A 17,205-nucleotide genomic window follows, 5' to 3' on the forward strand; every position below is an offset into this window, starting at 1 on the left:
AAAATGCATATGCAAACATTTCTAATCCTGTTTTTGCTTCGTCATTTTAGGGTGTTGTTGTGCAGATTCATGAGGAAAACCTCCCAATTTAATCAATTTTAGAATATTCCAGTAAATTCAGGAAGTAATCTGAAAATTCCAATTCCCTTCTATGGTTTTCAATTAGGAAAATGTGGAATTTGGTTTACTTTCTGAATTGACTGGAAATTAAATGGATTTGACTCCAACCCTGGTTTTACTACAAATCTGTCAACGTCATCAATCGATGTTATAATGCATAAAGCTCACAGATGTGATTGTTCTCATTCAGAGTAAATTATTCTAATTGAATAAAACAGAATTAAACAAATCAAATGTATTATGCACCTGAATAACTTCAACAACCTGGTTGATTCTCTGGTTGATTCTCTGCTCAACAACACTGACTGTGAATCAATCTGGTTGATTCTCTGGTTGATTCTCTGCTCAACAACACTGACTGTGAATCAATCTGGTTGATTCTCTGGTTGATTCTCTGCTCAACAACACTGACTGTGAATCAATCTGGTTGATTCTCTGGTTGATTCTCTGCTCAACAACATTGACTGTGAATCAATCTGGTTGATTCTTTGCTCAACAACACTGACAGTGAATCAATCTGGTTGATTCTCTGGTTGATTCTTTGCTCAACAACACTGACTGTGAATCAATCTGGTTGATTCTTTGCTCAACAACACTGACAGTGAATCAATCTGGTTGATTCTCTGGTTGATTCTTTGCTCAACAACACTGACTGTGAATCAATCTGGTTGATTCTTTGCTCAACAACACTGACAGTGAATCAATCTGGTTGATTCTCTGGTTGATTCGTTGCTCAACAACACTGACTGTGAATCAATCTGGTTGATTCTTTGCTCAACAACACTGACTGTGAATCAATCTGGTTGATTCTCTGGTTGATTCTCTGCTCAACAACACTGACTGTGAATCAATCTGGTTGATTCTCTGGTTGATTCTCTGCTCAACAACACTGACTGTGAATCAATCTGGTTGATTCTCTGCTCAACAACACTGACTGTGAATCAATCTGGTTGATTCTCTGGTTGATTCTTTGCTCAACAACACTGACTGTGAATCAACCTGGTTGATTCTTTGCTCAACAACACTGACAGTGAATCAATCTGGTTGATTCTCTGGTTGATTCTTTGCTCAACAACACTGACTGTGAATCAATCTGGTTGATTCTCTGCTTAACAACACTGACTGTGAATCAATCTGGTTGATTCTCTGGTTGATTCTCTGCTCAACAACACTGATCGCGTGAGAGACTGGATGACGGCATAAAGCTCACAGATGTGATTGTTCTCATTCAGAGTAAATTATTCTAATTGAATAAAACAGAATTAAACAAATCAAATGTATTATTCACCTGAATAACTTCAACAATCTGGTTGATTCTCTGCTCAACAACACTGACTGTGAATCAATCTGGTTGATTCTCTGGTTGATTCTCTGCTAAACAACACTGACTGTGAATCAATCTGATCGCGTCAAACTTTGCTGTGTGTCCAGGCTGTCACTTCTGTCATCAGCTACCAACACCAGTGCTGCACCTTTGTCCTTGTCCCTGGATGACGGCTTCCTGCTCCCTCTTCCATGTTGAGAACACTGATGGCTCAACATGGTTTTCTGAGAGACTGGATGAATGCTGAATGCTCCCTCTTCCATAGTGGGAACACTGCTGACTCAACATGGGCTTCCTGGTTATGAAAGAAAGTGTGGTGGTCAATGGTAGCCTCTCCCATTGTTTGAAGCAGTTGTAGTCTTTGTTGACATGTATCCAGACCCCAGAATGGTAGTAGAAAGGAGCCTGTTCCCCGCATGCTTCCTCACAATCATTGTCTGGATCGACCACTCCCCCACCTGACCACAGGACCAGTATTGCTGTCTAATCTTCATCACCGCCCCTGGAGTCTCTTCACTGTCTGATCTTCATTCCTACAGCCTTCATCATTGTCCCTGGAGTCTCTTCACTGTCTGATCTTCATTCCTACAGCCTTCATCACCGTCCCTGGAGTCTCTTCACCGAGTAAGTAAAGATAGTTTAAGAAACCTCCCCATTCTACTTGTCTATTATCTTTGTTTAGAAATAGTCATTTGTGTGACCTACTGATTTTCCCTACAATTTCTTTTAAGGATTTACAAATATAGAAATGGTAGAACGAGGAATGTCAGAGTCTGGAATATAAATATATTCAGTTGGTTTACAATGTATATGAAGGTGTGTCTAGACATTATGGACCGTATATGAATATAAAAGGTGTGTACAGTAGTAGTTATATAGGATGAGCCTTGGCTAGAATACAGGGTGGAGTACTGGGTGGTAGACGGCTAGTAACAGTGACTAAGTTCAGGGCAGGCGGCTAGAGGTGACTATTTAACAGTCTGATGACCTGGAGATAGACCACACATTAACCACACAATAAGTATTGTGGTGGCAGCATCATGTTATGGGTATGCTTGTCACTGGCAGGGACTGGGGAGTTTATCGGGATCAAAAGAAATATAAAAGGAGCAAAGTGTAGACTTTGTATAGGCACTGTACAGCCTTAACTGTGGAGTGACCCCATAAAATGGGATATCAGCCAACTCAGTGACAACCACAGAACACAACTATGTATAGTTCACACAAATATTAGTCTCTTAGCTCTTATTGCAGGACTTTGACTGTGGTACATCACCTCCCCAGTCAACGTATTGTGTGTATTGAAAATTCATATAGGACTGTACAGCTAGCTAACTGGCTACTGATCAACCTATTGTGTGTATTGAACATTCATATTGAACAGCCTTACCTATAGAGTAGCACCACCACCCATCAGCCCATTCTCTTCTTGATGTCAAAGCTGCAGTGTATTGTTGCTATAGGAGTTTATGATTAATAATCCTATTTACTTCAAGACACACTAAGATGTCACCATACTATTCATTTAAAGCCCCTCTGTCAGATATAAATCATCAGAGTGGGAAACCAACTGACATGGAAACAATGTAGCAAATGTATCACTATCAAAGGGGTGTATTATGACATCAGATAGAACTAGTCAGACATTCCAAATATCACTTGATTATCAGAGGGGTGTATTATGACATCATATAGAACTACTCAGACATTCCAAATCAGGCTTCATCCACATCATGAAGGTGGATATTGATCCAACCATTTCAAAAGTAATGACCGGGCTGATGGAAACAGGATATGCCTGAACGTGAATTTAACATGAAATCTACACAAAATGTCACCTGTCATTGGATTTAGGTTGCAAGTTGGGTGAAACACAAAATGTTACCAGTCATTGGAATTCGGTTGCTGGTTGGGTGAAACACAAAATGTTACCAGTCATTGGATATCGGTTGCTGGTTGGGTGAAACACAAAATGTTACCTGTGGATACAATGTTTATTCAATCAGTGGGAGGCCTGTAAATTCCCCCAGGAAAGTGGAACAAGGAACTCTTCTTTGAGACAATGATAAACAGCAATCCTTGGGAGAGTTGTGGTGGATATTATAAAATAAGGATCTGCTGGAGTCCAAGTCAAACCAAGATTCTTTATTTCTGAGCTCAGAGAGAATAACAGAGTTACACAGCACAGTGTAGACAGTCTGAATTCCTGAAGCATTGGGTGATGAGCAAATATCTTTATAGTTTCCCTTTCCTGGGCGGGACTTTATTCATACAAGGACACAGGTGCAAATTGGTTTGCAACACAGGATGATACTCCCAAGAACAGGAGCTTATATAATAGGACAGTTTCACAAGGTTAGTCACATACTCAGTTATGTGGACACACAAACAATTAACATTTTCCATTACAGAGTCTGAACATTTTCATTTCATTAAATCATCAGTGGGCCAACAATGCAAATGTCAACAATGGAACTAATGCATCACATCCAAATATCACTTGATTATCTGTAGTGCTGGAGGAATGACACACCCAGATAAACACACAAAGAGTTTAAAAAAAGGACAGTTTAAAAGAAGGAACCTGATCTTCTTTATATTCAAACTGACAGACTCCATATTCACTTCATGTTTTCTAATAAAAACAAACAAATATATGTTTGAGTAGACCCTGTACCATTTAATTGCATATGGTAAAGACAGGTAAACACATTGTCAGTCAACAATAAAAGACAAAGGGAGCACTGTGATGGGCAAATGGTTTGCACCCTGGGAGCAGTGTTAAGGCTTCTCTCCTGTGTGTATTCTCTCATGTTGTTTCAGGTTTCCTCTCCGGTTGAAACACTTTCCACACTGGGAGCAGTGGTAAGGCTTCTCTCCTGTGTGTATTCTCTCATGTTGTTTCAGCATCCCCGAATGGTTGAAACACTTCCCACATTGGGAGCAGTGGTAAGGCTTCTCTCCTGTGTGTATTCTCTCATGTTGTTTCAGCGCCCCCAACTGGTTGAAAGACCTTACACATTGGAAGCAGTGGTAAGGCTTCTCTCCTGTGTGTATTCTCTCGTGTTGTTTCAGCTCCCCCAAACGGACGAAACACTTTCCACAATGGGAGCAGTGGTAAGGCTTCTCTCCTGCGTGTATTCTCTCGTGTAGTTTCAGCACCCCCGAACGGCCGAAACACTTCCCACATTGGGAGCAGTGGTAAGGCTTCTCTCCTGTGTGTATTCTCTCATGTTGTTTCAGCGTCCCTGACTGGTTGAAACCCTTTCCACACTGGGAACAGTGGTAAGGCTTCTCCCCTTTGTGTATCCTCTCATGTTGTTTCAGGTGTGCTTTCTGGTTGAAACACTGTCCACACTGGGAGCAATGGTAAGGCTTCTCTCCTGTGTGTATTCTCTCGTGTAGTTTCAGCTCCCCCGAACGGCCGAAACACTTTCCACATTGGGAGCAGTGGTAAGGCTTCTCTCCTGTGTGTATTCTCTCATGTTGTTTCAGCGTCCCTGACTGGTTGAAACCCTTTCCACACTGGGAACAGTGGTAAGGCTTCTCCCCTTTGTGTATCCTCTCATGTTGTTTCAGGTGTGCTTTCTGGTTGAAACACTGTCCACACTGGGAGCAATGGTAAGGCTTCTCTCCTGTGTGTATTCTCTCGTGTTGTTTCAGGTCCCCCAAACGGACTAAACACTTTCCACAATGGGAGCAGTGGTAAGGCTTCTCTCCTGTGTGTATTCTCTCGTGTAGTTTCAGCTCCCCCGAACGGCCGAAACACTTTCCACATTGGGAGCAGTGGTAAGGCTTCTCTCCTGTGTGTATTCTCTCATGTTGTTTCAGCGTCCCTGACTGGTTGAAACCCTTTCCACACTGGGAACAGTGGTAAGGCTTCTCCCCTGTGTGTATTCTCTTATGTTTTTTCAGTTGTGCTTTCTGTTTAAAACTCTTTTCACACTGGGAGCACTGGTGTCGTCTTGCTGGTTTGGACGTCCCTGGCTCTGGTTCCTCTGAGTCTGGTCTTTCTCCTGCCAAAGATAGTGTTATTTTTAAATAGAGACTCAAATGAAACCACATGATAAAAAAACCTTGCTACGAGGGTAAATCCTAAATCAGATCTCTCAATAACCCGAGGCCAGTTTTAACAATCTTAGTGTGATTTTAAAACAAATGTAGAGCTTCCTGGTAATTACTGCTATGTTTACATTACTTATTCATCCTGTTTTACAAGTCAGAACACAAAAAAATAGACAGTTCTAGGACACTGAAGACACAGACGTCGCTGGATTCCAATTGAACAGGTGGTTCTAAATATATAACTTTCATAGCTGTATGATACAGAATGTGACCTACACACTTCCTTAAACATAAAATAACTAAAGAAGTCATTTTGTGTGGAAGTCCAAAACTTGTTTTTACGTCGAAGATACAAAGCACATCAGTAACATCTCCCCGTTGTTGAAAGGGTTCGACACATTGCTGTTTAAATGGACCAATTTCTTATTTAGACATTCACAGATTTTCAACATTTTGATTATCGCTGATGTCATATTTTGGGTAAATGTTCCTAAAACTGATAGTAACAACAATAAACTAAAATATAAACGCAACATGTAAAGTGTTGGATGTTTCATGAGCATCACTGTTAGTCAACATTTATTCTTTGCCAAGATAATCCATCCACCTGACAGTGTGGCATATCAAGAAGCTGATTGAACAGCTTGGTTATTACACAGGTGCATCTTGTGCTGGGGATAATAAAAGGCAACCCGAAAATGTGCAGTTTGTTCAAACAACAATGCCACAGGTCTCTGAGGGAGCGGGCAATTGGCATGCTGATTGCAGGAATGTCCACTGGAGCTGTTAGGAAATGTAATGTACAGTACCAGTCAAAAGGTTGGACTCACCTACTCATTCAAGGGTTTTTCTTTATTTTTACTATTTTCTACATTGTAGAATAATAAAGACATCAAAATTATAAAAAATCACATGGAATCATGTAGTAACCACAAGTGTTAAATCAAAATATATATTTTATTCTTCAAAAGTTGCCACCCTTGCTTTCTCTCAAACAGCTTCACCTGGAATCCTTTTCCAACAGTCTTGTAGGCGTTCCCACATATGCTGAGAACTTGTAGGCCGCTTTCCCTTCACCTCTGCGATCCAACTCATCCCAAACCATCTTGATTTGGTTGAGGTCGGGGGATTGTGTAGGCCAGGTCATCTGATGCAGCACTCCATCACTCTCCTACTTGATCAAATAGCTCTTACACAGCCTGGAGGTGTGTTGGGTCATTGTCCTGTTGAAAAACAAATGACAGTGGGACTAAGCCCAAACCAGATGGGATGGCATATAGCTGTAGAATGCTGTGGAAGCCATGCTGGTTAAGTGTGACTTGAAGAAATAAATCACTGACATTGTCAACAGCAAAGCACACCATCACATCTCCTCCTCCATGCTTCACGGTGGGAACCACACATGCGGAGATAATCTGTTCATCTACTCCTCGTCTCACAAAGACATGACGCTCGGATCCAAAAATCTCAAATTTGGACTCATCAGACCCAAGGACAGATATCCACCGGTCTAATGTCCATTGCTCGTGTTTCTTGGCCCAAGCAAGTCACTTCTTCTTATTGGTGTCCTTTAGTAGTGGTTTCCTTGCAGCAATTCGACCATGAAGGCCTGATTCACGCAGTCTCCTCTGAACCGATGATGTTGAGATGTGTCTGTTACTTGAACTTTGTGAAGCATTTATTTGGGCTGCAATTTCTAAGGCTGGTAACTCTATGAACTTATGCATCAGAAGTAACTCTGGATCTTCCATTATTGTGGTGGTCCTTAAAGTAATGATGGACTGTTGTTTCTCTTTGCTTATTTGAGCTGTTCTTGACATAATATGGACTTCGTCTTTTACCCAATAGGGCTATCTTCTGTATACCACCCCTACCTTGTCACAACACAACTGATTGGTTCAAACACATTAAAACCTGTTATGGCTAGGGATTCCGCTAGCGGAACATTTCAACAAAATCCGGTGAAATTGCAGAGTGCAAAATATATATATATTTTTAGAAATATTTAACTTTCATGCATTCACAAGTGCAATACCACAAATTAAAGCTTAACACTCCATAATGTTTCATCATTAGATACTACTGTCCTCCTTTAAGACTCCATAATGTTTCATCATTAGATGCTACAGTCCTCCTTTAAGACTCCATAATGTTTCATTATTAGATGTTACAGTCCTCCTTTAAGACTCCATAATGTTTCATCATTAGTTGCTACAGTCCTCCTTTAATACTCCATCATGTTTAGAATGTGTCTGGAAGCGCTACTCTATTCTACTCTCATCCTTTCGGTTTTAATAATATTTTAAAATAATAATGTTATAATAGGTAATAACTAACTTTAATAACTAGGGTTAATACCTGCCTGGCGCACCAACAAAATATTTCTTTAGCCCTCTCTAACAATACCGCTACAGAATTAGCATAGTAGGCCATGTAACTTAACCTGTAGTGACACCCAGCCCGTGAACGGGGCCGTTATCATCATCTGACACTAATTAGCATAACGCAACAGACATAAATCTTCCTAAAAAATATTCCTATTCATGAAAATCACAAGTGAAATATATTGGAACACAGCTTAGCCTTTTGTTAATCACCCTGTCATCTCAGATTTTCAAAATATGCTTTACAGCCAACGCTAGACAAGCATCTGTGTAAGTTTATCATAGCCTAGCATAGCATTATGCCTTGCTAGCAGCAGGCAAACTTGTCACGGAAATCAGAAAAGCAATCAAATTAAATAATTTACCTTTGATGAACTTCGGATGTTTTCACTCACGAGACTCCCAGGGGCCTGTTGCACAAAACTAGGATAAGGGATTAAGCCAGGATATCTTGGTGATCCTGGCTCAATTGATCTGTAATCCGGTTGCACTAAAGATGGATAGGGGGCAGGAGGATATGTTATGGTATAAATTACCATGGAGATTTATTCTGTGGAGCTAGCCTGCTCCAGACCAGGCTAAATTCCAGGATCTATTTAATCTCATCCCTAATGTCAGTCAGCAGTCACCACAAATGGAAACCAATAGTTATTTCACTGCTCACTATACATTGTTATCACATATAACTAGACCCACTGTTATTTAAACGTTTGTGATCATTAATTTCAATGATTTTGGATAAAAAAATGATTTTTAGATGATGTTGCTATCATTAGATAATGTACAGTTTCCCATAGACTATAAGGCTATATATAAAATGATAGAATATTAGGGCCACAGAGGGGAAAAAAAACACAAGTCATAATATTGTAACCAGTTGTTTTAAAGGAGGACAGTTGTTAAAATGACAGATGTGGGGCATTTCGTGAAATTGTACTTCAGTATGGTTTCATAAACAAAGACATGCTGATGTGCCAGAATATTAAGTATCACATTGTCATAAGTATCAAACTAAAACAATATGTAGCTTTTCTGCAGAAAGAACCAGCCTCATAAATTTATGACTTTATCCTTTTTCTTCAGTGTGGCCCTAGTACTCTGTCATATAAACAAATACACATTCCATATGAATATAAAAACACAATGTGTAACATTATGTTCCTTTATTGAATAAGGACAAAACAAAGCAGGTAAACCATCAGCTCCTTTCGAAACTGAAGTCACAGTGACTCTACAAGATGGAAAGCACAGAATCCAAGCATATTAAATGATACATACACATTCAAAGGTCTGTATATAACACACCCTGCATGTCTGCACACTAAAATAAATGCAGGACAAATCCATACACATCAACTGAACAGACAAATGAATGGATGCAGTAGCCTCCCTGCAGCCTTGTATTACACACAGTATACCGCACAAACATCATAAGAGGCCAAATTCGTCAAAAAACGAACCCAAAAAAAACCAAATTCCTCTGCCACCGCAGGACATATTTAACCAAAATTGAAAGCACACATACTAACTAAAATAATTCAACACATATTGGTCCCTCAGCAGCCGACCACTGTCGTCATCAGGGAAGATTGCCGGATTGTCCCAGTCCATGGCTGGTGGCACTCTGGGGGCCCTCTCCTTCCTCAGGCAGGCCACATTGTGGAGGACAGCACAAGCCACAGTAATATCACATGCCCTAACAGGGCTGACCCTTAATTTGTGAAGGCAGTGAAAGCATGCCTTCAGGAGGCCAAAGGTCATTTCAACTCTGGCCCTGGTCCTGGCATGGGCATGGTTGTAGGCCTGCTGTGCTTCCTGGGGGTCTGTGAAAGGTGTCAGGAGAAAAGGCTGGCAGCCATACCCCCTGTCTCCCAGCAACACACCAGAGAATTCACCTGTCAACACAAAATCTCATCATTACTACCTCATAAACACAGTGATATTCTTGACACAGCCATGATGGTTATAAATAGGGGTTGTGTGGCTTACCTTGTGATAGGCACTGATAGATTTCAGAGGCCCGAAAGATTCTGGAGTCATGGACTGAGCCAGGCCATTTTGCCACAACATTGCTGATCACACAGTCAGCATTGCAGACCATCTGAAATCATAAGATGAGGAATATTACACCAATCAATGCACATCACTGGCAATGCAGAGTGTTCGTCAATGGACAATATCAAAAAGTTATGTTCACCTGAACATTAATGCTGTGAAAGGATTTCCTATTCACAAAATCGGCCTCATGGGCACCTGAGGGGGCTTTTATCCTTGTGTGTGCAGTCCACTGCACCAATGACATTGGTGAAACCTGTCACACAAAGTAATGAGTATCCTACTATGTGTTAACAGTTGTCCTGTAATTTGTAGATCCTCTTACCTGCAATCCTATAGAACTCCTCTTTGATGTCACAGAGTCTTCTGTGGCCAGGGAAGGAGATGAAGACATCTGCTAATGCTTTGATAGCCAGACACACACTCCTTATTGTGCGGCAAATTGTGGCCTTGTTCAGCTGTTCTGCATCCCCCACTGAGTACAGGAAGGCTCCACTAGCAAAAAAGCGCAAGGCCACACAAACCATTTGCTCCACACTCAGTGCATGGCTCCGTGCAGTGCGGTGCTTAATCCTGGGACCCAGTAGTCTGCATAGATACCTGATGCCATCTGCAGAAAACCTGTATCTTTCATATAGATGGTCATCAGGGAAGGCCAGTGGGTCCAACCGGTCCCTGAAGACCCTTTCTCGCCTGAAGGCTCTCCTCAGCACAAGTGCTTCTTCATCCACCACATCTCGCACGAATGGGCATGCCATTGTCAGAGCAGAAAGGAACACACAATTTTGGGCCTTCATATAGGCTAGTGGCCACACCTGGTGCTGGGGGGGTGGGCAAAAGAGGGCGATGCCTTATAACGATGACTTGGTTGTACTGATTGCTGGGAAAATAAAAAAAACCTTAGAAAGATGCCACCGTCCTGTGTGCTCACAATAAGAGCTCATATGTCATGGCTCACTTGACTTTACGAGAATATACCTAATTTTTATTTTGAGCTGTGTCATCTTCTTGGAGCTGGGGGAGGAAAGAAAAATAATGATTAATACATTTGTGTTACAGTTAGCATACAGTGTACATTGAAGGCATATCTCACCTCCCTCTCAAGTTTTTTTATTTCAAGGTCCAGTTTCCTAATTGTCCTCTTTTTTATTTCGAACTCCAGTGCAAGATTTTCCATCTTTTTCTTCTTGTACTGAATGTCTATGTCTGCCAGTTCTATTTGGCGCCGGAGGTGGTTGCCATACAACTTTCTGATAGCTTGTGAGCTCTGTGAACACAATACAATTAGCGCAGCTGGAATTTGGCAGGATGTGGTGTCCTTTTATTAATACGCACTATGTTGCCAGGCTGGTTTTCCCACTGTATAGCATCTGGGTCCTGTAAAAGAAATTAGATTTTTTGATTTTGATGAGGACTCCTCACCATTGTAGAGTAAATAGTACTTTCACAGTCTTAACATGATACCTCATGCCTTCTGGAATCCAGAGAGATGGTCTCCTCCTCATCATCGTCTCCATCATGTGCTGTTGCTGCTGCACTGGGGCCTTCACCCTATCACATTTAATCGGATTCATATTGAAGCTAGTAGACAAGACATGCCAGGCCTACAGTATGCCTTTGATGGAGTACTCACTGGATCTGGTCTGGTGCTTGTGCTGGTGGCTCTAACAGGAACACAGTGCTGCCAGACACTGCAAGGCAATAGGTAAACCAAAGTCAGACAGTCCAAATTGATTCAATATGAATGTGGTTGTATCCCATGTAGAGATGGAAGGACATACCTTGAATGAAGCGGGTGGCATCTTGGGAGGAACCTATGCTCGTCTCTTTCCCCCCAGGGATCCCCTCTAAGACGGGCCTGCCTTTATTTTAGCTCCAAGGCCATGTCCTCTGCTGGGGTAAGGTCAGCCTTTGGTGACCCACCACCCGTGCCTTGTCTGTGGGTATTCTTTTTCACTGCTAAAACAGTACAGACAATGTGTGAGCAGGCACCTTCTGGGTACAATATATGCTTGTGCTTTGTTAAATATTAGTCAGGGACCATACCATTCTGCAGAATGTTCTTGTATTTGATTTTGACCTGCTGCCATGTCCGTTTTGGCCCGTTCATGTTTAATCTACACACACACACACACACACACACACACACACATTTAATGGAGTCACACTGCAAAAAATTACTTGGTATTTTTGTCTTGTTTTCAGTAAAAATATCAACAAATTTATCATAGCTTTATACAGTGTGATGGAGTTACTTTACACAATTTCACTCATATCTGCAGTGCATTTCAATAAAAAATTAAACCGTTTCATAATTACAGTACAACTGCATTTTTGGAGATGTGAATTAAATATTTGAATTGTAATTGTGATGTTTCAGCGGAGCGGTGAGTGTGTAATTGTGCACTACTTACGCATTCAGGCGGTCTGCAATACTTTGCCACGCTTTTTCTCTTTGCTTTATCACTGTGGCGGTGTTGCCTTTCTTCTTAATTATATCTTTTACCTCCTCGTATGCCTCCATGAGGATTTGTGCTTCCGACGGGGAAAAGTACGCGGCTCTAGTTGCCATGGTAAATCAGTTAATCTGTGATCTGTGGCGGGGTCTATTTGAGTGAGCCGTGAGCGCGCACCTATCCAGGATTGGTTTCACCTGGCTTAATGAATCCGTGTCTGCTCATCCTGGCTTGGTCTTTGTGCAACCAATTAAGCCTGGACGCACATGTTTTGGCTTCATTGAGCTCAGCTGAGTCATTTATCCCGGATGTCTTAATTCTACTTTTGTGCAACAGGCCCCAGGAGGGATTCTTAAAGAAAAACTAACAGGTCTGTGAGAGCCGGAATTGTTACTGGTTGGTAGGTGATCAAATACTTATGTCCTGCAATAAAATGCAAATTAAATACTTAAAAAGTGATTTTCTGGATTTTAGTTTTAGATTCCGTCTCTCACAGTTGAAGTGTACCTATGATTAAAAAAATGACAGACCTCTACGTGCTTTGTAAGTAGGAAAACCTGCAAAATCGGCAGTGTATCAAATGCTTGTTCTCCTCACTGTATGTACATACTGAACAGGTATGAAAACAACAATTTCAATGATTTACAGTTCAAATTAGGAAAGTAGTCAACGTAAATACATTTATTAGGCCCTAATCTATGGACTTCACATGACTGGGCAGGGGCGCAGCCATTGGTGGGTCTGTTGGGGCGTAAAGCCCACCCACTTGGGAGCCAGGCCCATCGAATCAGAATTAGTTTTCCCCACAAAAGGGCTTTGTTAAATAGTCCTCAAGGATAAATACTCCTCAGTTTCATCAGATGTCCGGGTGGCTGATCTCAGACGATGTGGAGGTCCTTGATCTGCGGTTGTGAGGCCTGTTGGACGGACTTCCAAATTCTATAAAAAGACATTGGAGGCGGCTGATGGTAGAGAATGCAACATTCAATTCTCTGGTAGCAGCTCCAGTGGATATTCCTGCAGTCCCCAATCCATTTGCACACTCCCTCAAAACTTGAGACATCTGTGGCATTGTGTTGTGTGACAACTGTACATTTTAGAGTGGCTTTTTAGTGTCCCCAGCACAAGGTACACCTGTGTAATGCTGTTTAATCAGCTTTTTGATATGCTACACCTGTCACGTGGATGGATTATCTTGGCAAAGCAATGTAAACAAATTTACACAAAATTGGAGAGTGGAGGTTTCATTCTGGTCTCTTTTTATATAAACATTTTCTTTGGCAGGAGGAAAACCAAACTTGGAGGAACCAAAGACCTCCACAACATCAAGACGACACCTCTGCTCCCAGATCAAGTTAGGAAGCCTGAAAAGACCTGAGAGGACACACACAGGAGAGAAGCCGTACCATTGCACCCAGTGTGGAAATAGTTTTAGCCGGTTAGGAAGCCTCAAAGCTCATGAGCGAATACACACGGGAGAGAAGCCATACCATTGCGGCCAGTGTGGAAAGAGTTTTAGCCTGTTAGGAAGCCTGAAAGCTCATGAGCGAATACACTCAGGAGAGAAGCCATACCATTGCGGCCAGTGTGGAAATAGTTTTAACCAGTTAGGAAACATGAAAAGACATGGGAGAATACACACAGGGGAGAAGCCATACCACTGCTCCCAGTGTGGAAAGAGTTTTACGGCGTTAGTTAAGCTGGAAGCTCATGAGCGAATTCACACAGGGGAGAAGCCTTACTACTGTTCCCATTGTGGAAAGAGTTTTAACCATTTAGTTAACATGAAAAGACATGAGAGGATACACACAGGAGCGAAGCCTCACCATTGCTCCCAGTGTGGAAAGAGTTTTAAGCGGTTAGACACCCTCAAAGATCATTTGCGAATACACACAGGGGAGAAGCCTTTCCGTTGCGCCCAGTGTGGAAAGAGTTTTAGCCGGTCAGGAAGCCTGAAAGAGCACGAGCGAATTCACACAGGGGAGAAATCTTACCACTGATCCCAGCGTGCAATGCGTTTTTACCCCATTAGGACACCTGAAAGAAGACATGAGACCGCACACGGGGGAGATGCCTTACAAATGTTCAGACTGGGGGGAAGGCATTCTACTCATCAGTAGTGTAAAAAACATGTGCGAATCCACACAGGAGAGAATAATGACTTCTCCTTGTGTGTAAATGTATATTTCACATCACAATGACTTAAAATTCATCAGAGAACATACACAGTGCTCCCAATTGTCTTATATTGTTGACTGAGAATGTGTTTACTTGTTTATACCACATGAAATTGAATGGTACAAAGTATACTCAAAAATACATTTGTGTGTTTTTATTAGAAAATATGAATTGAATATTGTCGTGTCTTTGCCATCATTAAAAGTGAAGACTTATTTTATTAAGTCAATTCTCTGTAATTATTATTACGTGATTAAACCAATCATGTACATTTAATTAACTAGGAAGTCGGGGCACCACGGAAAGACTTCAGATTACAAAGTTATACTTTTCCCAATGTAACTCTTCTGATATTTTATTATCTTTTCAATTCATTTTATATTAATGAATTATTCTTTAACTCACATCAGTCTCATTCCAAACGTCGTAAATTGTTGGTTATCTGCACGAACCCAGCCTTTTTTTAAATAAATCATCCATACACCAATTGGCTTAATCATTTATTAACTAACTAAATAATCACAGAAATGCGCAAACAAACAGTAGATACTGGTTACTAACGAATGATAGGGAAGATTCCCTACTGGGCTTGGTGGACAAAGGGAAGTGGGTGTGGACTGAGAAACAAACAGTAGATACTGGTTACTAACGAATGATAGGGCAGATTCCCTACTGGGCTAAGGCGATATGACGGCTTGGTGGACAAAGGGAAGTGGGACTGAGAAAGAAGCGGGGTAGACAAAAGGGTTCATTACACACAGTTGATAGTACAGTTGAAGTCGGAAATGTACATACAGTGGGGCAAAAAAGTATTTAGTCAGCCACCAATTGTGCAAGTTCTCCCACTTAAAAATATGAGAGAGGCCTGTAATTTTCATCATAGGTACACTTCAACTATGACAGACAAAATGAGAAGAAAAAAATCCAGAAAATCACATTGTAGGATTTTTTATGAATTTATTTGCAAATTATTGTGGAAAATAAGTATTCGGCTTACACCGATGTATGCGTTTTCTAAACTATTCGCAATCACAGCGCTCAGTCTGAAGAGGATTTTTTTTTAGGAGGGACTTTTATTCGTAACAATAGGATAGGCGGTTCCATGACACCAGATCATGTCTGTGCCCTCGGGGACGGACCAATGACTTAGTTACACTTTTAAAGGAATACAATTCTATCACATTAAAGGTTTAACATCACATTACATCATTTCATAAATAGTTGCATCTTTACTCATTCATTTTATACAAGAATTAGATGCAAACCCGATAATTGAGAAATGTACACATTGAGACATAGTTATGTGTGTTTCCTGTCCTCTCTGAGGTCACCAAATGAAACACACTCAACATAACTGTCCCTTAAGAGTCCACAGACCCTTCCCACACTCTCAAAGGTGGACAAATAGTTTAATTTTGCCATTTTGGGGATTTAGGAGTTCGGCCACGTGAATTCCTTTGTTCACTCTGTGGTCTCTCTCTGTATGAAAAGGGGGAGAGAGTCTCCGCCAGGTATTTACGACCCGAGATAACAGAACCTGGATGTAGGAGAGGGGGAAGCCACAATCTATACCCAGAAAAGGCCACATCATGACAATATGGAGTATTTCAGTTTGAATATAATGTACATCAGTTTCCTTGTGTTCAAATGTAGGATAGATCAGATTCCATGTGTTTAAAATGGTCCTTTTTTTAAACTCTGTGTGTGTTTATCTGGGTGTGTCATTCCTCCAGCACTACAGATAATCAAGTGATATTTGGATGTGATGCATTAGTTCCATTGTTGACATTTGCATTGTTGGCCCACTGATGATTTAATGAAATGAAAATGTTCAGACTCTGTAATGGAAAATGTTAATTGTTTGTGTGTCCACATAACTGAGTATGTGACTAACCTTGTGAAACTGTCCTATTATAAGCTCCTGTTCTTGGGAGTATCATCCTGTGTTGCAAACCAATTTACACCTGTGTCCTTGTATGAATAAAGTCCCTCCCAGGAACAGGAAACTATAAAGATATGTGCTAGTCACTCAATACTTCAGGAAATCAGACTGTCTACACTGCGCTGTGTAACTCTGTTATTCTCTCTGAGCTCAGAAATAAAGAATCTTGGTTTGACTTGGACTCCAGCAGATCCTTATTTTATAATATCCACCACAACTCTCCCAAGGATTGCTGTTTATCATTGTCTCAAAGAAGAGTTCCTCGTTCCACTTTCCTGAATTTACAGGCCTCCCACTGATTGAATAAACATTGTTTCCACAGGTAACATTTTGTGTTTCACCCAACCAGCAACCGAAATCCAATGACTGGTAACATTTTGTGTTTCACCCAACTTGCAACCTAAATCCAATGACTGGTGACATTTTGTGTTGATTTCATGTTAAATTAACTTTAGTTGACAAATCAAAGAAATGTAAATAGAAACTAGATTGCTACCTCATGATGGGTATAGGGACAATTAGAGTATCATGTAGTAGCCTAAACCTATTGCTGTTACATTGAACAGGGTGAGTGAAATATGAATGACAGTCGTCCAATATGCTGTAATAGAATTAAGGCCATGCTCATGAAAAAAAAAATCATCCTGCCTCATCTTAAACGGCACTAACCACCACTGTTTG

At 41.1% G+C, this 17,205-nt stretch overlaps 1 protein-coding gene and 1 pseudogene across 1 annotated transcript; one reads left to right on the forward strand and one right to left on the reverse strand.

Moving 5' to 3' along the window:
- Nucleotides 1–3,574: 3,574 nt before the first annotated feature.
- On the reverse strand, nucleotides 3,575–6,604 carry LOC116368586 (zinc finger protein 135-like). Its single transcript, XM_031819228.1, has 2 exons — nucleotides 6,565–6,604; nucleotides 3,575–5,481 (listed from the first exon to the last, which is right to left on the reverse strand). Exons 1-2 carry the CDS (start codon nucleotides 6,602–6,604, stop codon nucleotides 4,226–4,228), a joined length of 1,296 nt encoding a protein of 431 aa, XP_031675088.1. The 3' UTR covers nucleotides 3,575–4,225.
- Nucleotides 6,605–13,684: 7,080 nt separating this feature from the next.
- Nucleotides 13,685–16,699, forward strand: LOC116368585 (zinc finger protein 135 pseudogene; annotated as a pseudogene).
- Nucleotides 16,700–17,205: the final 506 nt, after the last annotated feature.

Source organism: Oncorhynchus kisutch, unplaced genomic scaffold (assembly GCF_002021735.2).
Source record: "Oncorhynchus kisutch isolate 150728-3 unplaced genomic scaffold, Okis_V2 scaffold1974, whole genome shotgun sequence".
Lineage (NCBI taxonomy): Eukaryota > Metazoa > Chordata > Actinopteri > Salmoniformes > Salmonidae > Oncorhynchus > Oncorhynchus kisutch.

Bases quoted from the DNA above. Each gene is read 5' to 3' on its own strand.
- LOC116368586 (XM_031819228.1), bottom strand. From the start codon at position 6,604: ATGAGTTGGATCGCAGAGGTGAAGGGAAAGCGGCCTACAA. The intron at 5,482-6,564 runs GTTCTCAGCATA...GTCTCTATTTAA, and splicing joins GAAGGGAAAGCGGCCTACAA to AAATAACACTATCTTTGGCA.